General features: G+C 34.9%; 1 protein-coding gene across 1 annotated transcript in view; it reads right to left on the bottom strand.

Moving 5' to 3' along the window:
- Window positions 1-922: 922 nt before the first annotated feature.
- The window catches only part of GRIK2 (glutamate ionotropic receptor kainate type subunit 2), a 343946-nt gene continuing 318083 nt past the window's right edge, over window positions 923-26785 (bottom strand). Inside the window, exons 15-16 of the mRNA XM_042814253.1 lie at window positions 16595-16845; window positions 923-1358 (exon numbers count right to left, since the gene is read on the bottom strand). Of these exons, the coding sequence (XP_042670187.1) occupies window positions 1194-1358; window positions 16595-16845 (416 nt within the window). The 3' untranslated portion in view covers window positions 923-1193. The remainder of the gene's footprint in view (window positions 1359-16594; window positions 16846-26785) is intronic.

Here is a 26785-nt window from a genome sequence, read left to right as displayed (position 1 = left end):
TATGCTCTTATTTTGTTGATAAAAAGTATTACAAAAATTTCCATACAAAAACTATTTTCATAGAAATCTTGCATTTCCACAAATAAACCTGAACATTTTTTTTTTTTTGAAAAAAAAAAAACTGCTCAAGAATTTTGTTCATTTAGTACTGTGACTGTATTGAAAAATGCAGTCCTCCTTAAAGTTCTCCACATTCACTTCTTTTAGGTGACCCATTCTACTTCCAACATTTGTGAGAATTGCACAGGCTCCATTGAGTTCAATTAGTAGCAGGAACAAAGGCTTCAAAACCCATTCAGACTAAAATGCAAGTCTCTATACATGAAACACATTGCTTTCCCACCCCTATCCCCTGTCCTTATTACTCCCCCCCTTCTCACATTTTAAGAAAAAAAAAGTAATTGTTTTTATCTAAAAGTTGTAATATAGATTCTTTTGTACTCACAGACCTTTTATTCCTCTAAGAATTGGGTCAAAATTATGGATTATTCTTGTTTTTTATCAAAGTTCCAACCCAGGTAAATTTAAGTTAATGTTTTTTGTTTTTTTAAAAATTATTTAATTATTATTTATTTACTTAGTTCAGTGACACAGACAGTCCAAAAAGCAGGTGAGCATCTCCATGTATATTCTTCTATTCATGGATTCATGTTTCTTTGCTGTAATATTTCTCCCATCCAGGAAGCTCATACCACCTGTCCTGATGGCAGTTACAGTCTACCAACAGTAACCAATACTTCTATATTTGGAAGTTCAGAAGAACTTATGGTTTCTTGTTTCACTACAGTTCTGAGATATTACTTCTACTAGACTCCTTCTGTGGTTAGTAGCATTTCAAATATTTATTCTCCATCTCCTGGCAACGGTTGAACTTCAAAAGGAACCTGTAATTTCTCTTTGAGACTGCATTTGAAACCAGCCACAAAACTCATATGGAACATTCATTCATTCATAATGGTGGAAACCCATGACGAACAGTGTAACCCTGCATAACTCGGTTGATCCATGATGCTTGTGATTTGAGTCTGGCCATTGCAACTGTTGAGATCACAGAGTCTCTAGTTCATAGACACAGCGGCATGAGGTAACTCATTTTATTTTGCACAGGTTGCATATTTCCACAGGAAACATTCTCGCAAGGTTGTTTGGAAAAAGGACGACAGTTTGTGCTTGGGGTGTTAGGCTTCCCAGCTCTACGCCATGGTTTCTTTACCCGGCAACCTTCTGTCGTTAAATGTGTGCATGTTGATAACTTCTTCTGTTTTCACAATAACAGGGGCCTGTGGCTTGTGTTTTAATCGACGCTGACACTTCAGAGACATCCTTAGCTCCTCTACCATGGCACTACAGAAGGACCTCTAGAGAGGGAAATAGAGGGGGGGAAAAAAAAAGAAAAAAAAAACACATCTGTAAGAAGTATCTAACTGCAATGCCTAGAAGCAGATTCATTCCATTGGCACAGCCGTGTCAGTCCTTTAAGTTTGCTTTGTCTCAGCCTGGAGCTCATAACAAATTAATGTCTTTTAAATATGCATCGCATAATAATTAAAATGACTTATCAATCTGTGATGACTCACTGAAAAAAATTCACCTTGTCTCTACAATTATTTATCTTCCAGCTACTGACATGCATGCACATGATACATAAAAATATTTCAAACAGATGTTCCGTTAACATAGTTTAGCTTTACAGGATAACATCTGAATTTAATGTGTATGTTAGATATTCAGTAAAATTTCCCTTCCCATATTTCAACACAATGCATTTAATTTCTATGTAGTTTAGTTAGCTGATCCTTAACAAAACAGTAAGCTATATAGTGAAATATTTACCTAAATTAATATTTAACTACTGTAAAAATGCAGACCTATTACTGAAAAAAGGAATCTACTTTATTTTTTTTTCTAAAAAAACTTCTGCATTTAAACACTTCTTCCACTACCAAATATTATTTTGTAGAATATATTTTTTAAAATCTCCGTGTTTATGGATTCAGAAAAAAATTATAAACATGTTTTCTTCAATTAGATCCTCAAAACCATTTTTCCTTTTTTTCCTAGAGCACAACACATTTGAAAAGCAACTTAAAATCTCCCTTATTACTCTGATTTGAATGAATTCTGAACTGCTAATAGTGTGCTGAGCTATTAGCTCATTCTTGGTCTTAGAACTGAAGCATGGAATAAACAGAGGGGTGAAGAAGAGAACTCTCAATTTTGGGATCTTTTTCACTTTTATCACATGCTCTAAGTGAAATGCCTACCAGCTAGTGGATAAATGTATTTATGAAATAATATATTCTAGAGCCTGAGATAGCATGACAAGCTTCTGACAATGCTTCTCACGAAAAGCAATCGAGCTGGGAGACTTGGTCCAGAAAGATTTTAAGGAACTCATCCTACCTCATTCTTTGGAAGACTAATTTCAAATTGTGTTTTCAAAATCCACATTCAGTTCCAAATTCAAGAACTACTAAATTAGGAAGTGTGGGAGATATTGCAACTCTTAATCTGTGCAACCATTCATCAGGTGGAGTGTGAGCTGAACACGAGATTTGAGACTATCAATTCAATAGTGTTTTCTGCCAGAGGAGATTTAAACTCTAGTGTCTCAGCAGAGGACTGTAAAATTAAAGGAATGAGAACATATCAGGGTAAAATTACTTCCAGTTTCCTCCTACTTGTCCTATTCTGCTTCACATAAAAGCAGCAAATGGACACAGAGTGGAAGAAAGGGATAGAGTGAGAGCGCTAGAAACTCTGTAGATTAGGCACTGGGGAACTCAGTGGGAGAAGTAATCCTTCAGGGATAGTTTCTGCTTCATCAGTATATTTAAGTAAAAATCTTTATAATAAAAAAGAGTGCAAATGGGAGTTCAGTTCTGTCTTCAGTCATAGGATAGAACTCAACTCAAATCCCCTTAGTCCTGAACATACCCTCTTCTCAAATCTTTTTTATGAACAGGGGATATGCAGGAAGGAAGAAAAAATGTAATCTTAGCCTGCCTGGGATGCTCTTCCTTTCAAACACTTTTTCTCCTGCTGAATTTGAAATAAACTAATGACGCTTACTCAACTTGTGATAGAAAAGAGAACCCACAACTAAGGAAAATTTGAAATTGGAAATCCAAGAATCAGGAATATTTCTTTGGTATAATCAGGCGTAAGTTCTTTGGAGGCCAAATTTCAAGAAAAATCTCATCATTTCTGACTGCCTTCACCAGTGGACACTCATTAACTATCTCTTTTCAAATGTTCTATGCACTGTATTGAGATAAAATATGAAACTGATAGTTTTCACTGTGTGAAGATGTTCGCTGAAATTTCCGAATGAATGCTCTGAGCCATAATGCACCAGATTGCATAAATTATTCTTGATTAACATTGCATAGAAAGCAGGAAACTATCTCCTTTCATTCAACTGTGCTTTGGAACAAAGTATTCAATTCTCTTAGAATTCATTTTTAAAAGATTGCTGTTGTTTAACATCAGAACTGCAGTTATGCTTATGGAACTGAAAGTAGCCCTGAAATCAATACAAATTGCAATATTTAATTTAATATTTCCTACAGGCTCACAGGTGAAATTACTAAGGCATGCAGATCTTGGCATTTTCACTATGTGAAGAACTTAACACATAATTCAGGAACTTCACAGGAATTTGTTTAGAAGTAAGTGCTGCAGGTCTCAGTGTTACATTACCAGCAGCCATTATATTGCTCTCACCTCTGGAATTAAGACCTAGCTGAAACACTGAAAAATGATGCATTAGCTCTTAAAACTTTCAAGATTTTATTCCTTGCTCTCTCTGCCAAGAGATCTTTAAAAGTGACAGAACGGAGTCAATGCTTTTCAAGATTCATCAATCCACCAAAATGTTTTTTTACAGATATGCAAACACTTAGCAAAAGATATCAAGTTTTAGACACTATCAGTATGAACAGGATTACAATCAAAGACCAAGAAGAAAGAAGATGCATATATTCAATGCCAGCATCCTGAAATAACCTGAAAATAACATCTGAAGAAAACTACCAATGTATTCCTTGAAAATTTTACCTCAATTGGAAAACTCCATAAAATGAGAAATGCTGCCAAGATTTACAGTACTAGAAGGGTACTTAACAAAATTTTGTGATAGTTATTTTTTCTAGGAAATTCTTGCACTGTGTTTTCAAGTTAAGTTCATGTGAAATTAGCTCCATGCATTATATGAAATAAAATAAAACAAACCTAACTACTTAATTTAGTATCTTTTTTCAGGTATGCTATGCGTTATTTTAAAATAATCGAATGTATAAAAAAAAAACAATTAAACTGAGTAAAATAAATAATATATATTTTTTTTTCCTTAAAATTTCATTCACTGAAATATTCATCCATTTTAAAACAGATGAGTTCAAGGTTATGGTAAAGTTCATGATGTGGATTCTTTTCTTTGGATTTTGTCAGAGAAATGTGCCATACAGAAAAGTTTTCCAACATATTGAAAAATCATGTTCAAAAAAGTTTACAAATGATTACTTCACATTTGACCTTTTTAAATATAAATTCTTTCCTTCTCTCTTTTTTATTCCAGTCAGAGTACAATTTTCTGTACAGTTAAATTCTGTGTTCTTACAAGGAACAAGTTGGAATACATCTTTGGGAAGAACACGATGTGAAAGAGAAGCAGCTATGTAATACTTTCTCTGACAAATAAAAGACATTTTCAGGCATTATTTTAGAAAAGATAATCCACTGTCTCAACGTTGATATCGTCTGACCACTCAGATTGTTGGGAAAAAGGGTGAAACGCTTTCAGAACTTGGAGGTTATATTTCAAATCTTGCTGTACACCATGAAAATGAGCTATTTTAACAGGTATTACAAGATTCACTTCATAATTCAATTAAAATAACCTTTTGCCCTGACTTAGCTTCGACACTGCAGGCAAATTACAGGAACATCAGTTATTATTGATTTTCCTCCAACACTTACAAAATCATAAGTTGTCTTCCTGAATGGCAACAAAAAGTAAATGCTGCCTCCAAGTCACCTTAGATACAATCAAATAGCAGGGGAATTGGAGGAAGGCATACAAATTGCTAAACACTAGCAGCACTAAGTGCAACTATTCTGTTGCAGAAAGCAAGCACTATAAAACATTAGAAAAAATGTCTGTAGTTTTAAAAGACTTCAAGTGCACAAAAGAAAATTTTAATCAGAGCTGTAGTTTTTAGCCTTCTAATACAAAGCAATTCTTAAAACAAAAACAAAAACAAAAAACTCTCATCTCTGTAAGTGTGAAGAAATAAAAGATACCTCTTTCATCTTTCATTCTTTGCCACAGCTGACAGCTCACAAATCATGAAGAACCAAGATAATCATTTAGCAGAACGTTATCACCGTTTACAAACTATTTACATAGCTTGTGCATGGTGCTACAGCCTGAAAATAAATGTTTCTTTGCATGCATGTATTAATATGAAAATTACACAATATTTAACTTTTTTCATTATATTGCTTTATAAGAATTTAGAAAGGTAGTTAGAAAACATACTAGCATTTGTTATAAACAGAGTTATAAAACTGTCACTATAAGTTTTGTTTTTAATGTCCTAAAAAGAGAAACAAAAATATAATGGCAAGCTAAAATCACTTTTAGCATTCTGAGTAAAGCGAATAATATTCTATCTATTTTAAATATAAGCGTCACAAGTGTTCGCTTTTTTATAGATTTTTCCCTCTTTAATGGATTTAACATGAAGTTGACCATCAACATTTAGCACAAAACTATAAGATTTATGTTTAATTTCATTATTACTTTGAGTCTTGCATGTCAGATATTATTTGAAATCTTGTTAAATTCTCTTAAAGCAGTAGCAGCAGTAATCCAGCATATTCTTGCTATGTTACGGGTCAGTGTTTTAGCACTTAACAGGATATATCAATCAAAATTTTTTCATATTCATGAGGTTAGCTGAGATTCAATGCACAGCTCTGCCCTGCCCTGCCCTTCCCTTGTAATCATTTTTTTCCTTCCGAATGCCAGATATTTTGAATGCATTTGTGAAAAATCTGTCCCAAACCCCTGGAAAGAAATAGAAATCCTAGCAAAGTGTTTACATAAGATCGCAAACAGATGAGAAACTAAAGGCATGAAAATAAACTTGGAAAAAGAGATTACCTCATGGAATGTAAGCATTACCTTATCAAAATAAATTAAAGTGTACTTATAAAGCTTAGATTTTTAGGATTCATAGTTATGTATCTAGTCTTAAACCAAAGAGTGTACACACACATATATGTATATACATTAAAAGATTTTGCTATAAAATCTGATGTAGTATATTTTCAATCCAAAGTAAGTGTAACACACAAATACACTGAAAAGTACTTTTATAACAATTAGCTTAAAATATTACCTAAGCATTCTCAAATTCAGTTTTAGCACTTGTTACATATTTGGTAGGACTAGAACTTGGAGCCATTTTAGGAAGTAATTTTCAGGATGAAATATATGTGAGATCCATCACCTACTCAAATACAGACATCAAAATCAAACAAAATGAAAATTGTTGTTCTGTAAGTTAAGTTTTGCTTTCACCATCATATCTATGAATTCAAGACAGCTAGAGTTTTTCCAAACAGCTTGGTGAGACATGAGAGGTTTCATTTTATAACTGAATTGAACACTGGTTATTCCAATGACTTCTAGCTATCTATAGAGAATTAAAGAGTGTGATTTTACTGGCCCTTCCTGCAGCAAAATAGCAGTACTATAACCTGAAAAAATCTTCTGAACTTTATGGTTGTGTATATGAGCTTAGATACACAGCATGCACTGCTGGCCAAAAACAAACAATCAAACAAAATAAAAATGAACCCACCAATCCTTCCCAATCTGCTCACACTCCCCCTCTGCCCTCCCTCAAAAAAGAAAAAAAGAGAAAAAACACCAGGGCACTTGCAGCATTATTGTAGGACAATGTGATTCCAGCTTGCCTTGAATGACCTGCTCAATAGAATGTTAATCGATGTCCAGAAAACAAGTTCAGCAACTCTCCAATTCTAAAATTGATTTCCTAATGTTGTTACATTGTTGTTACATGTACTCTGGTGAATTCAAGAGTTCTAGTTTAAAAAAAAAAATCCTCTAAATCCAGTTACAGTCTTCTGAAAACCATTCAGCCCGCTTTCCAGCATGAGCGTAGCCCGGCAGCTATGCTAGTTCGTATGAATGTTGGGGAATTCATATCACTGCAGAAAGCTTTTTCAAAGGCGGCTTCATACAGCTCCTGCCAGCAGCCTTTCTGAACGTCACACTGACCATGATGTTTTTCTGACTCACCTGTGGACCTAGGCTGGGGCAGATGGGATTGCATTTGTGTGGTTCCACTCTTTCCACTCAGAGAAATCCCAGAGGATGGCATAGGGAAATTGCTCATCAGCCCCGAGGGCTCTCTCTCATGCAGGATTCCACAAGGTTTCATCCTGTCATCTCTCCTTTTAACAAGTATATGAGGCCACTGGGAAGATAATGAAATAATTTGGGCTGTGGTATCATCAGCATGAAGATGATTCACAGCCCTGTTCTCTTGTCAGACCAGGATGGTGCAGTCATTTTGTGCTTCCAGTACCTGGCTGAAGACATATGATGGAAGATGGGCTCTACAATGGACAAGTAATCTTCACGCAGAAGATATCATCTACCCTTGTTACTCAGTTCTTCCTCTTGTAAGGGAGTCTGAGCTTACAGTCTCAGGTTCCTCCAGGTTCCTAAGTTTGAGTTTAGGTTTCCGAATTGAATCCATGGAACATGAACATGGTACAGTTTGTCACTTGGATCTAAGATAGTGGCAATAATTTCTAGTGGTGTGAAACAAACAGGCCTTCTTCCAGAATGGATTATTGCAGTCCAGTTTCTCTGGAACAGTGCCTACATGTGACTTTCAGATGCTTAAAAAGTGTTGATAGTTATTCATAGCACTTCAGACATATAAATGTCACTGAGCAAATAAACAACAGCGTGTACAGCAGTGCCCATCTGATTTAAAATTATATCCAATGTAACATCCTAATGCTTCTGTATCTTCCTATCACCTCTGTGTAGGATATTCTCTGCTCTTCAGCAGAGAAATCAGTCTCCTGAGATATTGTGTCACTGACTGTGAAATTTCATTTACCTATTAAATCACTTTTGCTCCTAAATCTAAACTTAGTCTTCATTTGTCCAAGAAGAGACAGAATTGTTGATCTTCAGGCATGATGAAAAGAACTGCTGATAATACATAATCAGTGTTTTGGGGTATTAATCTACATGGATTTAAATACTGCTATGCATCACCATACAATTTAATTTGAAAATAGACAGTCTATCTTACAGAGCCACTTTAGAAAATAAACACAAAGTGCCTAAGAATAATTGTAGCCAAACAGCTTTTTAAAAGTCTCCTGAACTTAAGTCCACTGTACATAATTCTCTGTAAAAATATGTACTAATTTTATAGTTCAGTGTGATAGTATAAGCTTAATATAAAATCTCACGTGGCCTCAAATCATGTTGAACATAGAGACTAAAAGTATTAATTTAACAGAAGTGGTTTCCTTTGTTTTGGAAACTCTACTATAATCATATTATAAAGCATAGTATTAGTATCAGTTTCCTCATAATTACATGGTTTCTTCTGACAGTCTAGAATATTTTCTCAAATTAGAAATAACTCAAATGAGCATCGCTGGCTCATACTGAAGTGAAAGCAACCTAACTAAAAGTTCATTGGAACAAATTGTTGTCTGACTCTGAACTCACTGACGCAAATGTAGGTGTGAAGTACCTTGATATTAAGGTTGTTCATACTACATTTATCTATAGTATAGCTGATTAAGTAAAAATGCAAATATTACTATTTATATACTACAATATTTGCAGACATGACAAATTAACTTTTAGAGGAACACATCTCTTTCTACTAATGAGTGAAAAAGAACTATAATTACTACAAAATAAAAGACATGTTGAGAATATATTTTTATATATCTTTAAATTATCTGTGTCAAACATAACACATGCTATAAATGAGACCTGGAATATAAGCCTCAATCTTTCAGAGAATATCCATGGAGTGCTGGTAAACCTTTTGAAATCACATTCCTATAACTGTGCTTATGCAATGGGCAGTTTTGCATACATGTCAATTCTCAATTAAAATAGAGATCTTGTTTTTTAATGTTTTATTGTTTGCAATTGATTTTAAAAATGTCATGATGTGTCAAATTGTTTATTTCCATTTATTCCATTTCTGTCTTTTTCTATCATTTTCTAAAAAATCTAGGGGGTTTGTTCACTTTTAAGTTTTCCTTATTAGAAAATATCTTCTAATACTTCGCTGGCTAGTTTCCATGAGGGCATTTAATTACATCCTCAAGTAATCTGTCAACATACACAAATACAAACCATGCAAGCCTGTAAATCCACATTTAGTTGCTCAAGGGAATGTAAGATGATAGAAGTTTCCAATTTTCCAATCTCATATCTGCACAATGCAATGTGCTAAAGCTGAAAAAACATTCACTTTTATGAATTGCCACAGTTGCTGCTGTTTTTCCCAGCCAACATTAAGAATTCTGAGATTTCTTCTTTACAAAATGTGACATGACAATACAAATAAAATATCATTGACTCTATGTTGTGTAGAAGTTACTTGGGGTATAAATCCCAAAGCTTTCACTTTGATTTACCATTAATTCCCATGTTCTGTTGTTTATTTTAGCCTGAGGAACATGTTTTTCAACTTTAAAATCTTTTGAATTTGTCTTTTCTGAAAAGTTAAAATATCTCCGTCCTGGGATTTACTTTGGGGTTGCTTGAAAACTATTGTAAACGAAGTCCTAACTATCAAAGGCTTTTGATTTTAAACTACTAGGAATATTCTCTGAACTGCAATAATACTGCAGATTTTGTGAAGGAGTTTGTTAAAAAGTAATGTAATATTTCTTTATTTATTTTCAATCTTGTAAAATAAGAAGGGATCCTAAAATTCTTCTTTTTTTTTTTTTTCCATATGAAATGATTGATATGTTTCTGTTTTGTATTGTTGTTAAGATAACAATTACAACAAAAAAAAGAAATGGAAATAATGACTTCTGACATATACTGTGGACAACTAAGAATTCATAATATTTCAATACGGATTAACTTCTTCCTGAAAGAAGTCAGAACAAATTACATGTATGCACTTTGCCCATTCTAAAAGGAAGTGTTCTAAGTCATAAAGAATTACATTTATCCTGGTGCAAATAGATGATAGAAGTACCTTGTCAAATAAAGCTCATGTTAACATTTTATACTACTTCAATGTAACAAAATTGGAAACAGCTAACTGTATTTGAGAGGACAAAGTCAATTGTTATGTGGTTGTAGAGCAAAGCTTCTTCAACCCAGCAGTTCTTGTTTCCTCTTTGCCTCTTGCAAAGGTGTGGGTCTCCTACCTGAGTAAAAATAACTTTCAAAATTACTTCCTGAAAGTGGGCCAATGCCACCTTTTCCAAAGAAACTATGACCAAGATAGGAAAAATCACTTGCAAGGGTGACAACATGCAAATGTTCTATAAACAGACATTTGTCACTGCCCTCAGCTATACCATTTTGTGCTAAAGTTTTCAGCAGTATACAAGTACTTTCTACCACATTGCTTACTTTTATGGCAGTTACCTAAATACTGTGTTAAAGTGGTATCAAAATGGAAATTATCTCTGAAAAGGCTTCATCCGAAAAGGATAAAAATGAAGGAAAGGTCAATAAATACTTGAAAGGAGATGCATCAATATATTAAGCTAAATATTAATGGTCTACAAGTAATTTTTTTTTTCCCTGGCTTTTATGATAATAGCGTGTGCTCTACAAAAATAAATATATGAAGTGGACATAAATCCATGACACACTGAAACATATCAACAAAAAAAGGATGTAGTAATTGTTTTATATGGCTTCTGTTTCTAACCTTGCTTATTCACTGCCCTTCGAGTGCCTGTTAAAATCAAAGAGTAGGTCATTCACCAGTAAAAGCAATTACAAAATGCAAATAGCAAAGCATTTATTGTCAAAATTGGCTAGGTAAAGAAAGTCTGCCTAATAACATGTTTCCAAGCAGATGACATAATTAGATGTTTGCATAATAAACAACAGAACCAAGTATTTAGCATTTTTTTGAAAAGGCCATGCCTAAAAATAAAAAATAAAAATAAACATAAGTGAACACTGTGACATAAACTCTACTGAAACAGTAGCAATTAATTTGCTCTCTGATAAAATAGAAGGCACCATCTTGTGGTTACTCTGAAAGAATGCACTTGGGACAGCCCCAGTACTGCCATCTCCCCCTGCCCATTCCCAATGTGCCCACTGGAATATCACAATTGTCCCAAAAATAAGGGCAATGCTTTCCCATTTCCAGCCCTCAAAAAATCAGTGAGACTAGATACTAGGTAGGACCAGAGGGGTTCTTTCATTCTAAATACAACTCAGGTTATTATGTTACTAAAGTGTGCATGTGAGTTATACAGCAAATTCAGAATTATTATCAATTACAGAAAAAACACAATTTCTGAAGCTTTGAAGATCAAATGCTACCATAACCTATGGTTTCTGTAGCCCGATGAATCTGCATGACTTTTTGAACCAGATAAGATCAGAGACTTCTATTCTTGCCATCCTTACATTATCAAAATCAAAACATTGCTGGTTTGCTCTGAAGAAGGTGTTTGAAATTTTTGTAAATGATATGTTTTGATAAACCAGTTAAGTTTCTGTCATCTCTGAATACATAGATGGTATCTCATGCAAATCACATTTCAGCATTCAGAGTTTATTGTTACTTCAACAGAAACTATGGTAATGATTAAAATACTGTATATAACTCGTATGCATTTAACAGTTACTTATGTGTACTTTGGGTCCAATGCTGCAAACTGCTAAGGATTCATTCATTATAACTGTGAGATAAACCACCTAGGCTGATCTTAAGAAAGGTAGAAAGGAAGACCCAGGGAACTACAGGCTGGTGAGCCTCACCTCTGTGCCTGGGAAGATCATGGATCAAATCCTCCTAGAAGCTATGTTAAGGCACATGAGAGATAAAGAGGTGAATCGAGACAACCAGCATGGCTTCACCAAGGGCAGATTGCACCTGACCAATCTGGTGGCCGTCTTTGATAGAGTGACAGCTTGGGTGGACAGAGGAAAAGCGGTGGATGTCATCTACCTGGATTTCTGCAAGGTCTTTGACATGGTCCCTCACCACATCCTTCTCTCTAAATTGGAGACGTGTGGATTTGGAGGATGGACTGTTCAATGAATTAGGAATTGGCTGGCTGGACATAGACAAACAGCTGTGATCAATGGTTCTGTGTCAGGGTGGAGGCCGACCACAAGCAGTGCCCCTCAGGGGTCGGTGTTGGGACTGGTGCTCTCCAACATCGTCATCAGTGACATGGACGATGGCAATGAGTGCACCCTCAGCAAGTTTGCAGATGACACCAAGCTGAGCAGTGCAGCCAATATACTGGAACGAAGGGAAGCCATCCAGAGGGACCTGGGCAGGCTGGAGAAGTGAACCCATGAAAACCTAATGAGGTTCAATAAAGCCAAGTGCAGGGTGCTGCACTTGGGTCGTGGCAATCACAGGCATTTACACAGACTGGAGGAAGATCTCCTTGAGAACAGCCCTGCGGAGAAGGACTTGGGGTCCTGGTGAATGAGAAGCTGGACATGAGTCAGCAGTGTGCACTTGCAGCCCAGAATGGCTTGCAGCCAATTATGTTCTGGGCAGCATTAAAGGAGGAGTAGGAGAGTGGGAGAGGGAGGTGATTTTCCCCCTCTAATCGGCTCTTGTGGGACCTCATCTGGAGTACTGCATTCAGGCCTGGGGTCTGCAGTACAGAAAGGTCACGGAGCTCTTGGAGTGGGTTCAGAGGAGGGCCACTAAGATGATCAGAGGGCTGGAGCACTTCTCCTATGAGGAAACATAGAGGGAACTGGGCTTGTTTAGCTTTGAGAAGAGAAAGCTCTATGGAGACTTCATTGTGGCTTTACAATACTTGAAGGGAGCATATAAACAGGAGAGGTATGAGTGTTTATGTGGGTGGATAGTGATAGGACAAGGGGAAATGATTTTAAACTAAGACAGAGGAGGTTTAGGTTAGATATTAGGAGGAAGTTTTTCACATAGAGGTTGGTAACACAGTGGAACAAGTTGCCCAAGGAGGTTGTGAATGTCCCATCCCTGAAGGCATTCAAGATCAGGCTGGATGTGGCTCCAGGATGTTTCTCATTCCCTCTCGTGCTATCACTGTCAGACCATGCAAAAATTCAATATCCCTCATGTTTGTAAACTTTTAAGTTCTGGAAGGCTGCAATGAGGTCTCCCAGGAGCCCTTCCTTTCCAAATTGAATGAACTCATCTCCCTTAACCTTCACTTTCCCACACTGAATCTTATTTTTAGGAAGCCTCTGACCAGATTTCCTCTAAGGTAGCACACACTATCATTTTACATTTTTTGACATTTTTAACTGTTCGAATATAATAAAATATACATCTGCTACTTTTTTTTTTCCAAACAAATCTACCTTTGATCTGCTAATGACTGTGAGTTTTGAATGGCTATAAATCATAGTATATGTGAGTCTATGGTGCTGTTTTAGTATTATTACTATTATCATTTGTTTGATAGTTTAATTGACTGTTTTAGTTAGGTTTTACATCCATTAGATCTGGATCTTCTAGAAAACAGCTAGTAAATTAGGACACTTGTTTTTCAAACAAACTGGCCAGAGCAAATGTCACTAACAGTTTAATGGTGATGACATCCAAAATAATTTTTGCTTTTGAAAAGTGTGAATAAAAGAGGAATTTCTCTATGTCTGTAAAATGCTATGGTGGCATGAATGCATGGTGGCATTCTGCTTACTGGTGTTTGTTTCCCAGAAGGACAAGAACTGTCCCATGTTTCCTTCAGATTTTTTGAGCACATCAGAATGGATGCTCTGAGCCACTTCAGTTACTAGAAGTAGCAGTTTCTTTAGCAAATAAAATTTTGTCTGCTGCTTTTCTCAGCTCCATTCCTTTTAAGATATCACTCCTCCAAACAGTTTCACACCAGGTAATATTTCTGTTTGCATATATACTCCAGGATGGAATCTGACATCAAAAATGCTCAAAAATTATCTAGATTATAAACTTAAAATCTGCACTGCTTCTTCATTGCCACAATGGAAGCGCAACTGTGTATTTCTTATGTTACAAGGGAGGAAAATTGGTTAATATGTTCATTTATATCTCAAGATACTCAATATATTGACCGGTTGAAGTAATCTGATTTCTTTAATTTCCTTGATTGTTAACGTGACCTTTGATCATTCCTGTCTTCAAATGCCGACAAGTTTTACACAAATGCCAGAATTATACTCTGCGTCTAAAAGAATGAAATAAATGTTAGAAAAAATAGGTGTTTCCTCTGTCTCTATGGGATAACCAAGGCTTTGTTATTTGAATGGTTTACTTGTCACAGGAGAGGAGATGTAGGGATTGGAGACAGATGACAGTTCTGCTTGTCTCCCCTTTGGCTGCTACTACACTCCTCTCTCCTAGGCAAAGGGGATCTTTTACTCTTGAGCAGGGAGGGAGAAGTCATTTAGTGAAAGATAGTGAGTTCTAGAAGAGTGGGTGAGGGTGGTACAGGGAAGGACATATGCAGGGAGATTTGCATCATTTCCTATTAATTTTATTCTACATTTCTAAATTTTACCTGTGTTCTCCTGAGATGACAGTAGTTGCGTGTTTGGGAAAGGGAAGGGAGGGAAGATTTTGGAGACAAGATGGAAGGAGAATGGAGAAACGTAACCCTTTCAACTGCTTCAGATTCAGTCCTAATTCTGAAATTAGTTCAGCACTTGTTGCTATGATTAATCCTTTTTGATACAGTAAATGCAAGACATTCAGATACCTGCACTTTTTGCTATTTCTATCCAGCTCTCAAAAAAAATTAAAAAATTAAAAAGCAAACAACAACAACAAAAACAAAAGCAAACAAACAAACAAACAAAAAAACAACTCCACAGAAAACCAGCACCTTAGGGCTTGGAGAAATGGCTCCTTAAATAAAAACAGTTTCTGTTTACTTCTTCCTCACACAAATTCTAACATGCTGACAGTATTAAGTACGTTAAGTATTCACACCCTGCAAAACACTGAAGAGCTGATGTTACAAGATTATTATCAAAACATTCCTATTTTTTCTAAGTGTCTATTAAAAGTCCAGAAAAGCTGAACCAAATTATACCGGTTCCCATATGAAATCCATATCCACCATGGATAAATTTTTGAGATTTACATGGTTAGTTAGGTATTTGGTATCTTTTCCCTCACAATTTCATTTCAGAAACATAACATTCAAATAGCACATTAACAGAACTGAATGAGTCTGAAGCATCATAAAGAAAAGGATCTAAATGGTCCTTCAACATTTTAATAGCATGTACCCATGTTCAAACTGTGTTTAGGACCTTGTGGCCTCACACGGCCTCACACAGTAAATATTAGAAAACATGTCTTTAACAAGATATAAATAAAAAGACACTTGCATGGTGGCCTCAAATGAAGTTAAGACAAATCTTAAATTTTATGAGTAATAATTCAAGTTACAAAAATTCACCAGTAGCATCTGGAAAAATATAAATATAACTGTTGGATTTACATCTGATTTTACTAAATAGAAATATAAGAACTACCAGAGGTCACAAGCTCCTCCAAATTTGAACAACAATAAATTAACAGGTAATTAAAAACAACAGTTCCTCTCCATTTAAACAATTCAGATCATGTCAAAGCAATAAAATATATAGTTTGAGTTCAGATTTAAACATGAGCTGTTTAAGGATTGGGATGTTTATTTTCTATGCAGTTTGTAACTTCAGCTAAGAATTTCAAAAAGATACTACTAGTATTGGCACAGTTACAATATTGTGATAATGGAAATACAGAAGTACAGAAAAAAATAGAACTAGAACTTTCAAAACCAAGTCAGTTTGAAATTACAGATTTCATTATATTATGACCAGCAGTAAACCCACAAAAAATTAAGCTGATGTAAACTTTTCCAGATGCTACCAGGACAACTTTTCAAGTATAAACTTCAGAAAGAACATTTCTATAGACACGTTTTTATAGTTTGACTTTGAGCTACAGACAGTTTTGTCTTTTGAAAATCAGAATTATCTGTAGTTTAATTTGTTTCCCATTACAGTTTCGGATTTCTTCTTCATCCATAAAATTAACTGCAGTGAACTTCCAGGAGTAAAAAGCTGTCTTTTTTCAGGCTTGAATAAGAGGAGAAATAGTCACTTGTCCTGAAAGCTGGCTACAATTAAACATATTGAACAAAAATTAAAAGCTGTAAATGTAAGACTTTGGGTACTTTGCTGTGATCCTTTGTTATAGAAATACTGTATTATATGATAAACAATCAATATGCACCTACATTTGGCTATAAAATGTTTTAAATTTTATTTAAGTAGACAATAAATAAAAATAAAATAAGAAAGTACAGTATTTACCTTTTCCAACTGGGCATTTTTTTTGGATTTGTACAAAAACTCCCCGACTGCCACGAAGACAGAAAGCACCAATCCTGCTGCCAAGACAATAAAGATTCCTCCAATATTTTGAACTCCTAAAGCACTGGCCTCTTTGCTTTCCTCCTCTGGGCAGCCATTGCCTCTCCACCATTTCTCTTTCATCATGTGTAGCTTTCCTTCCTCTTGCAGCTGTAGAATTGCTATCGTGATCTTGTCTCTATAAGGGGAACCTAAAGACATCACACGGATCATACATTGTGGTGCATATTTTAAAGAAATTTACTTTTGATAAGAATAAAATAAATGCAATGCTGCAGAAAAAAAAATAATATCCTGCTCTTTACAGCCAAGAACATTTATGGGAAAGCCATGTACATCTAACTGTAGTCACTCTGGTCATACAAAAGCAAAACTGCATGCACATATGAGTAAATATGTGCAAAAATTGATCCAGTTGGTGTTTCCTGTAAGTCAGAAAATAGTGATGAAGCAAGTCCTATCACGTTCAAGCCTATGATCTATTAGACTATTAAATCCAGTGAAAGAGTATTCTTTAAAATAAATAAATAAATAAATCACATCAGGCTTTTAATTATGCTGCAGTAGATTTTCTTTAATACAAACCTATAGACTGTTGCTTTAGTTTGCTACCCTAAAGCTAATCAAAGGATCCAAAGTCTGATATGCAACAAGCACTTTATATTATTATTATTTTATTACAAAATACAGACATCAACTTATGTTTCAGGACAAGGCCACAAAAGTCTATTTGATAGATTGTCAGACATGATACCATCTAAATACCTATTAGCACTGCCAGGAAGCAAGCAGCTCATTCAGAAAGATAATGTGTCTGAATAACAAGGATGTGAATTTTCATATTTTTAATGTGGGCTACTTCTTTCTCATAATCTAATATTTTAATAAGATGTGAAAATTTTGCTGCTTTAAAATATTTCAGTATTTCAAAGAGAAGTTCACAGAGTAGTGTAGTATCTTCATATGTCATCTGTTCTCCTTTATATAGCACGCAGGATTTTTGAATGAGTACTTTAAAATCTACGCTAATTGCTGAATAATATCACTATTCTGAATGTTAGAGAGTAAATCATATCAGTTAAAAGTTATTTTTCTGTGCTAAGATTTGTGCAATAACAAAAATAGGAAATAACAAAGCCATCATTTTTCTTCTCCTCTTTCAAAAACAAGAAAAAAAAGAATTTCCGTTAAATTGGATAAGAAATCCCCGGGGGGTTTGGGGGGGAGGGAATTAGATGAAAAATCATGGCATCCCCTTTTTCATGTGTTATGAATGCAATTCTACGAAGAATCCCTCCTCTCTTTCTTTCTGTCATAACAGTGTTACTGACTAGCTATCATTTTTACAGAGTTTCATTTGGATGAATAATACAAAGTGTTTTCATTCATGTGATACCTTTAAAAAAATCTCAGAATTCTTTTAGAGAGATAATACTGAGACATTTCACTATTTCATATATGTTCACTAATTCTGAAAGACCTGAACGAAAACATTCATAGGATATTTTCTACAATTAGATTCTGAGAAAATATGGGATTCTGGGGGGATTTTTTCCTCTTTTCACAAAGTACTCCATTTACTATTGCACATGTAGAACTTGTCATGAGAATATATCTAATTGCAAAAGATTGCTGAGGCAGCATGGAAATAAAACACTGAAAGACCATTCATTACAAAATATTATGGGCTTTTCCTTAATTTCAAAATAAAAGGTAGGAAGGTCTCAAAGGCCTCAAAGTAAAGTTGCAAGAACTTGAGTTTTTATAATCTCTGCTTAGAAAAAAAAGAACATTCTGTGCCAGGAGCTGCATTACGTTTACACAGGACTAAAAGGAAGCAGAGAGAAGTAAAAAACAAACTCCCTTCTGCTTTCTTGTGCACACAGGATCCTACGTTATACAGTTTCAGACTATCTTGATTGTTCTGAAACTCTGTAAAACCCTACTCTTGACACTTGTCTTCATCCAGATCAAAGAAGGAAAGCGATTTGTTTGCAAGAGCCCAAGGAGTACTACACGTAATGTAAGTTAATTCTGAACTCATTTTACACCATATTCTGATCTGACAAGATACTTCCTAGTTAAACTGATTCGCATTAGATTTCCACTCTTTTGTTTTCAGTATATAGGTAGTACCATCTATCGTTCATGTATTTATGCATTCTAAGGCTGAGTTTTGTAAAAATACAAATTTCTTCCTTTCTAAGTACTTAAAAATGAACTAACAGAGGAATTCATAATCAGAAATCATAAAGCACAGGAGAATCCTGTCTACAGTTAGTTAAGTTTATAAGGATTGTGTTTAAAACATGCATCTGAATAGTGACTCAGTTAAACAACTTTTGCATCACTTGCTGTTGGTGATTTGCAAAAATTTGGACAAATATTTGGGTAGTCAACAGATTACAAGTTTTCCTACAGCAATATTTGCATTTGGTACAGTTTGTCTTAAAAATAGTAATATTACAAGTAAGAATTAATTTTGGATACGCAACATGGTATACTGCTGATGTTAAATTAAATACTTAAAATATTCTACCTTTGAAAAAAACTAGCATTTATTTTTACAATTGCATTATTTTACTGAAAGATTCACAATGACATAAATGCACTGATTCTCATTTTACAAGTCTAGGTTAGATCCATTGAAAACTAGACAGCTAATATTTGGAAAAAGTAAACTCAGAAGACCCTGAAATGGCTAAAAGTTTCATGGTCTGATCAGTGGGTGAGAATATGTTCAAAGCATCCACACTACACACTTAAAACTGCAGTTTTCCTTGCAGAAATGAAAAATGTCTATAAGTAAATATCAAATGTTATGTTATTGGTAATTTTCACCATTGTTCCTATCACAAGTGAAAGATGAATTAAATCATTTCATGAAGTATTGCATGAAGGTCATGTCCTGTTTGTGTGCTTTTAATGCAAAATACTTCACTGAAAAGAATTTACTGTTCAGAGAGAAAAATAAAATGTAAAATAAAACTAAAAACAGAAAGTGGTATACTCCTTGAGAAATGCATACATAGATACGTGAAAAATAAATATAGTATCAGGAAGAATGGAGCAATAAAGCAGAGATTAGAAAAAATAAATTAATTGAATGAGAGTAAAATGTCAGACTCATAGAAAGCACAAGTAATACTAATTTTCATGTGTAGAAATGCGAACCTCATGTCAATTAAATGACTTACTGTTGAAAAAAAATCTTACTAATTTTTGCATGGAGAATGACTTGCACATGGGCAGGAAGCAGCAATACAGACACCAAGATATTTAAAACTACATCCTAACCTCAAACAAAAAGATTAAAATACAATTTTCCATTGACTGTGTAAGAAAAAGAGAAGCTGTACGGAAATATTAGGCTTATTATTTCCCTTCTCCTTCCCCAGGTTTTCTGTCTTCTTTCCTCTATTGACTCCATGAACCATCCCCATGATAAACTAGTATTAGTGGGACTGGAGAGAAAATTATACATTATTTGCTAGACTGTATGGGAACTGCTGAGTCACAGCCTGAACCTCTGATTGATCACCTGAGGCGAGCCATGAGTCAGCCAGAGGAGCACAGGTGAAGGCAATTTAGACCTATTTAAGAGCTGGCTACCAGTGAGGAAGGATCTCGTCTGGAGATCCCTCCTTCTGGTGTTTTGTGTTGAGCCCGGCATAAGGGTAAGCCTTCTATTTATTCTCTCTTGTTATCGTAGTCCACTTCGCCTAACTCTCTTGTTTATTTTGTGATTGTAACATCTTGATATCCATTGATTATACACTGGACCCACTTTAGTTATAGTCTATAGGAATGAAAATTTCTGCTGTAAGAATTTTAATACCTTCTCTCTATTTACACAGTTTATGGAGACCTTAATAACTATCAATGATCAACAAAATGAATGAGGAATGCAATAATTTATAACAAATTAAATATGAAAATTTAAAATGTCAATTAAAATGTGTACAAAATTCTGTCTGAAGTATCTATATCAAGGTAAGATAACAAAGTCTCAGAAATACTGAAGTTATATTTAGGTAAGTTAGCTTCCCTGAAGTCACAGCACATAAAGATTTATGCACATAGTTAGATATCTAGTCATGACTTATGAACACATAATTTTGATATATTGAGACTTCACTGTATATAGATTAATATATTAGAATCCTGCTGATTTGGCTGATCTTGGGAATACTTCTTACTAAGTTTTAATTTAATTAAATCTTCTGACTATTTATTTATTTAATTTATTTATTTCCAATTAAATGCAAAAGGATTTGGAACATACTGGGACTTAGAACTGAATTTGGCCAAAAAAAAATAAAAAGCAATGGTAGCACTTGACAAACTCGTTAAAAACTGTTGAAACAGGAACTTGTTTGTTTCATTGTTCCAGGTGAATTTTATAATGAGAAATTGCTGTAAATTGTTTAATATTTTGAAATTTGGAAGTTTGTGCCCATGTGCCTTAGCTACATATTAATTTTCATTTACTAGACAGAAAAATCCAATTTGACTAGTTCTACATCATTTATAGTCTATTTGTTGCTGCTATATTTCCCTTTTTATTAAAAACAAGACTGTTTTATCTTGTAACATTATTTAATGTTCTATTTTTTCTTTGCCTAAGCAAGACAAAATTACCTACGAATATACTATCATAATCAGTACATTGTTTATTTTCATTAAGAACTGAATAGATGCTTAGCCTATGAAGAACCACAGAAAAACTCCTTCCTGATGCAGGGCCTCATGTATCACCAGCCCTGAAACACATTCCAGGAATATGTAGCATACTCAGCACTCAGCAATAAAGGCTGTCAGCCAAATTTACAACATGCCATAGGAGAGATTCCTATCAGTGGGCAGTGGGTACAGTGGAAGCACTTTAGCTCCACAGAACTGTTTTTATTTTGAAAGTCACAGGTAGTTTTTCTCCCTAGCACAAAATCCTATCTAACTGGCATGAAAGAGAAGCAATAAAGAAGAGTCAGCATAATTTGGTTTGTTCCTCGTACCTGTGGATTCAGAAGTTACCAATCAACATCCAAAGAAAGTGAGAAATTTTCACAATTCACAGCTCCTGGATCCACTATAAAAATCAAGTAGTTTTCCATTCTTTAGGATCACTGAATACTATTTCCATATCATGGAGTTGTGCTACTGCAATAGTTGTGTATTTGATGGACTGAAATTCTTTGGCAGTAACAGAAAACAAGCAGCACATGACAGTGAAGCAATGAATCAAAAGAAAACGTAGTATTTCCTGCAAACTCGAAAAGGGAGAAGATCCTTCTTTATCTCAATTTCAGACTTTTAATCAATTCCAACTGAAGGATGTTCATATCCTGAGCTCTCAACATAATAAATGAACAAACAAATAAATAAACAACTAAAAATTATGCCACTACGAAGGTGTCCTCAGATGCAAAACAAGCCACTTACACAATATCAATGAGCCTGGTATTTTTAGGAGTATAGAACAAGCCAGCTATCAGCATACTACATTATGGAATGGATGTGAGATATTCAAAAGCCATCTAGATGTCGTCCTGTGCAATTGCTTCCAGGTGGCCTACTTGAGCAGAGTGTTTGGAGCAGACAATCTCTCGAGGTATCTTTCAAACTCAACGATTTTGTGAAATGCAGCTTTGAAAACAAATTTAATTCATGATGTTAAGTGAAGTGAAGCAAGCCAGTTTTTTCAGTTTAATCCTCCCAATAAATAAGAAAAGCTGGCTCTTTCGTTTTCCATGCAGATTTCTCTTCCCTAGTTACATGGCATAAGTGACTAACAAAGCAGGACAGTCTACTCTTGGTGGACTTTTGGAAAATGGAGACATAGGAGACATCAGCTCTATTACTCAGGTGAGAATAAGAATCCTCAAATATTCAGAGTGCTTAAAAACACTGGCTGTTGCATAGGCCTCCAGAGTTTCACTTATTCTGTTGTCTGTCTGTAAGACATCATGACCAATTTAAAGCCACAGTGCTACTCTTGTCATTTATCCTAGCTAACGTTCTGAATTCTATCCTTAAAAGTGTGAATAGATGAGATAGGAAGAACTCCAATTTATGGAAAATTTTCAATTTCAAATTTCTTTTCCATTACTTTGTCCACACTATTTTCACCATCAGGTATTTACTCACATGGATAAGATCCACTTTAAGACGTTTTCTCTACTCCTAGCAGAACAGAACCCTCTCCCCTCCTGCAGCTTTTAGAAAGGCAGTGGTCAGTATGATTTCAGTTATCACATGTCCCTCAATATAGCCTGAAAGCATTGCAATTATACTAAAGAACTTTGGCAGACAAGAGAGGAGGAGTAATATTTATTCAGGAAATGCGGGACAGATGCAATTAAGAGTTGATGCCGCAGTGTTTTTTTTGTTTGTTTGTTTTTTGTTTTTTTTACAGAACAAGAAAACCCAAAAGCATGTAAACATTATGTACTGGGATGCAACACAGTAGTTTGTTTCTACTTAGTGGTGATAGAGCAGAGGCATTTTATGTAAGTAGATGAATCTTTCACAATGTAGCACATACATGAGGTCCTAGCCACTACAGAAGTTTGAATGATGTCTTTGCTTCAGCTACATCTGTCCAATAAAATCCTACTCAAAGCTCCACTTCTCTGAGTCTGCTCACAACAAGTACTGTAAACTGAATGCTTTGGCAATCCTTTAGTAATATAAATAAAGGTCTCCTACCATGCTTCAACACTTTCATACTTATTAGGTAACTATAAAAATGCAGTTCTTTCATCAAATATGTTAGCTACACAATCATACATTTCAGCAACAATAAATTAACTGCTCAAGCAGTTGAAATTCTCAAATTAGTTTCAGTACATTGTTTGACCTGCATAAAAATAAATAATAGGCATCTATTTTTTTCAGAATGTTCAGCTAATGAAGACAAACATATTAATTTGTTTTAGTTATGAAAGAAGAACTGCAGTTTTATACATGTAAAAGTGATTACTATTACAGTACAAATTATATGAACAATTACAGATTAAGTGCAGGCAAGCAGAAGAAAAAGGCCTTCTGTCTTGGTATATGGCTTCATGTTTACTCCTACAAAGACAGATCTGTTTAAATCTCAAGTCTCCAAGGCTTGGTAAAAAAATTGTTCGTATTATATAATTTGTATAGCCTGATGTTAATAACCAGCTTCAAGAGAACTAGGGGATTTTAACAATAAAACCAAATGAGATACTCAAGTTACCATTGCTTACAAATTCGGGGGGGGGGAGGGGTTCATTCATTTTTATTATTGTTTGGTTTTTGTATTTTCTCTGTTTCTTTCTTTGTTTTGTAGTGCTTTAGATTTTGAAAACTATAGGCAGGGGACAAAGTTTATACTAGTCTACAGTAGTGAAATTTAGAGTGCAAAGATTACACAGTATTCATTACAACTCTCATTCAAAATATACTTAAGAAAGCATAATGCAAACATAAATACATATGCATGCTTAATAAGTAGACAGCATCCCAACTGTAAGATGGTTTTGTGTTTTTTTTTTTTTTTTTTTTTTTAACATCATCAGTACTTTAGAACAGACAGTAGACAAGCCACTGACAGATCCATTGCACCTTCTGCAGCTATCGCAAAACAGGGAGTGGTCTTAGGACTGACTTTAGACTTAGTGTAATAGTTAGCTGTGCAGAAACTCCAACTCCATTTCCACATCTCAGATGGCATGCTGTTGCTTCTTCCTTCCTGCTACAACTAGCACTCACCTGGCCTCATTAGTGTGTAGGCAGATTAGCACAAAGTAAATTAAGTGTATGAAAAAAAGGTAAACTATTTTGCAAGTTGAAGTTACTAAACCAGCTCACTCAATTTCAGTTTTTTGTAAAATGCAAGTGTCCTATGCCAGTTTAAAATGTCTGTGAAATCTCAGCCTTGCTTTCTTACTCAGATATTTTACAGATTAAAATGGCATGCTTTTTTTATTTTTCAACGCTTCTTTAGAGAAAAAAATGTCATTTCTTTTCTGCAAATCTGTCTCCTGAAAGTAATTGGAAGTATGGGAGAGAACTTCATCTTGTAACCAAGAAGACAAAAACTGTCAAAACTGAGCACTAGCAAGAATGAGAATAATGTGATCGGCCTGATGACACTCCCTACACTAAAAGACATTGGGAACATTTAAATAAAGCCATGGGTGCTCAGTGAAATAAGAATTCTGCTCAAAATTCTTTCTGGGAGTTTTACAATATTCTCTTAGAATAAAAGCATCAACGGGAAAAAAGAAAAAAAAAAAAAAAGAAAGACACCTAAATACTCATCTGTATCTTCAGAATCTTCAGAACAGGTTAACTGCAGGATGACTATGCTACATATCCTCATTCACTCAGAGCTTAAATAATAGATTGTCCCCTACTTTAGCAGCTTTTATATAATGTTTAACTATGTTTGACTATGGACAACTGTACCTTCAATTCTTTTTTATAAAATTTCAGGAGTTTCATACTTTAATCTTGGTCAAGGTGGACTTCATCTTGTCACAGTTGCATGCACCTAGAGCAGGAAAAATTTCTAGCATCACTGTGTTCTAAATAAGTAATAACATAATAGATTTCTTTCTGAAAAACATTGGCACTTCTTTGAAACATTAACCTGGATGTAAAAACTGCTCAGAGAGAAAAATTTATTTCAGACACATAGCTGTAGAATTTAAGGCTTTGGTCTTTTAAAAGTCAGACAACACTGAGGAGGCAAGATCCTACACATCTATAAGATACTGAAGTACTATTACTTATAAAGCATTTACTCCAATTTTAAATTTACAGACAAGCATGTATGCAAACTAATTTTTGGCTGATTACAAAAGAAGGCTGCAAACCTCTGACTAGAATGATAAATGAAGCAAGAGAGCAGGCTGAACAAATTCTGAAAGGATTCTGAAAGGAGAATAAAGGAGGCTGTTTCGAGATCATTTTCATAATATTATTTTGAAATGTCCTCTGTATATTTGGGAAATCAGAGTAATTTAATTGCTTTTCTTTTTTTTTTTTTTTTTTTTTTTTCCTAAAAACATTTGTTTTAGTCTTTGAAATATCAAGTGTATTTTAAAAGCTTTTGTTCTTAAGCAATTTATAAACCCCACTGTGCCTCTATTTAAATGTTTCTATATTTGAAAATACTTAAAAATGGCATGTAATGAAATCTTTTGTAAAATACATGCATTAAGGCTGTGGTTAGATCAACAACAACAAAAAAAAAATCAATATTATGAAAAATAAACTTTTACTGAGTATTTTTTTTTAGGTCACTCCTAAGAAATACAAGTAATGCTCATAAATCAGATAACCTCCGGTGCTGTAGGATGCAATGTGATAATTGTTACACATTTGCTGATTATGCTATTTGTTCAAATTCTATTTGAATCCAGCAGCTTCTCACTGGATAGGAAGAACAGTATTGTATGCATTTAGCAATGGCTTAAATATATATGAATAATTCATGAAGTCAAAGAGAAGATGTGAAATAGCAGATCATAAATTATTGCCTGAAAACTTTTTTTTTTTTTTTTTTAAATGAACTCTTTAATTTAAAGGGGTGGAGTGTGAAATTCTCTTTGCAGATTCTATGTCTGATGAAATTACATGAATACTACAGTCTTCAAAACACACTTACTCCAAACAGCATTTCAATTACTTGCTACACAACTGACTGAAATGCAGAAAAGATAAATGAACCGCCGTCCCACGGGATACACCCTCAAGAGCGGCCCGGGCCGAAGCTGGAGCCCGCGGGGAGCGGCCCGCCGAGGAACCGCATCTGCAGGGACCGTGTGGAGCGGTGCCCGAAGGGTGGGCACGGTACGGAGCCGTGTTGAGGCAGTGCTGGGAGAGCTGCAGCCTGTGGGAAGGCCACGTGGAATCAGTCGGGAAGGACAGCTTTGCGGGAGGGACCCACCTGGAACAGGGGCACAGAGCGACCGCGGAGGAACGGCACACATGAGGCTTTTAGGACTGACCACAGCCCTCATTCCTTCCTATATATGTAGAAGGGAATGGATGGGAGAAGGTGTTGTTTGGGCAACAGAAGCAGTGAAAGACGTGGAGTGCAAGATGTGAGGAATGGCTGAAGTCTCTTGGTTTGTTCAGCCTCTTGATGAT

This window comes from Centrocercus urophasianus, unplaced genomic scaffold, assembly GCF_019232065.1.
Source record: "Centrocercus urophasianus isolate 14NV4802_14NV808 unplaced genomic scaffold, USGS_Curo_1.0 seq_10, whole genome shotgun sequence".
In the NCBI taxonomy this organism is placed as follows: Eukaryota; Metazoa; Chordata; class Aves; order Galliformes; family Phasianidae; genus Centrocercus; species Centrocercus urophasianus.
This window is presented reverse-complemented; position numbering and strand designations above follow the sequence as displayed.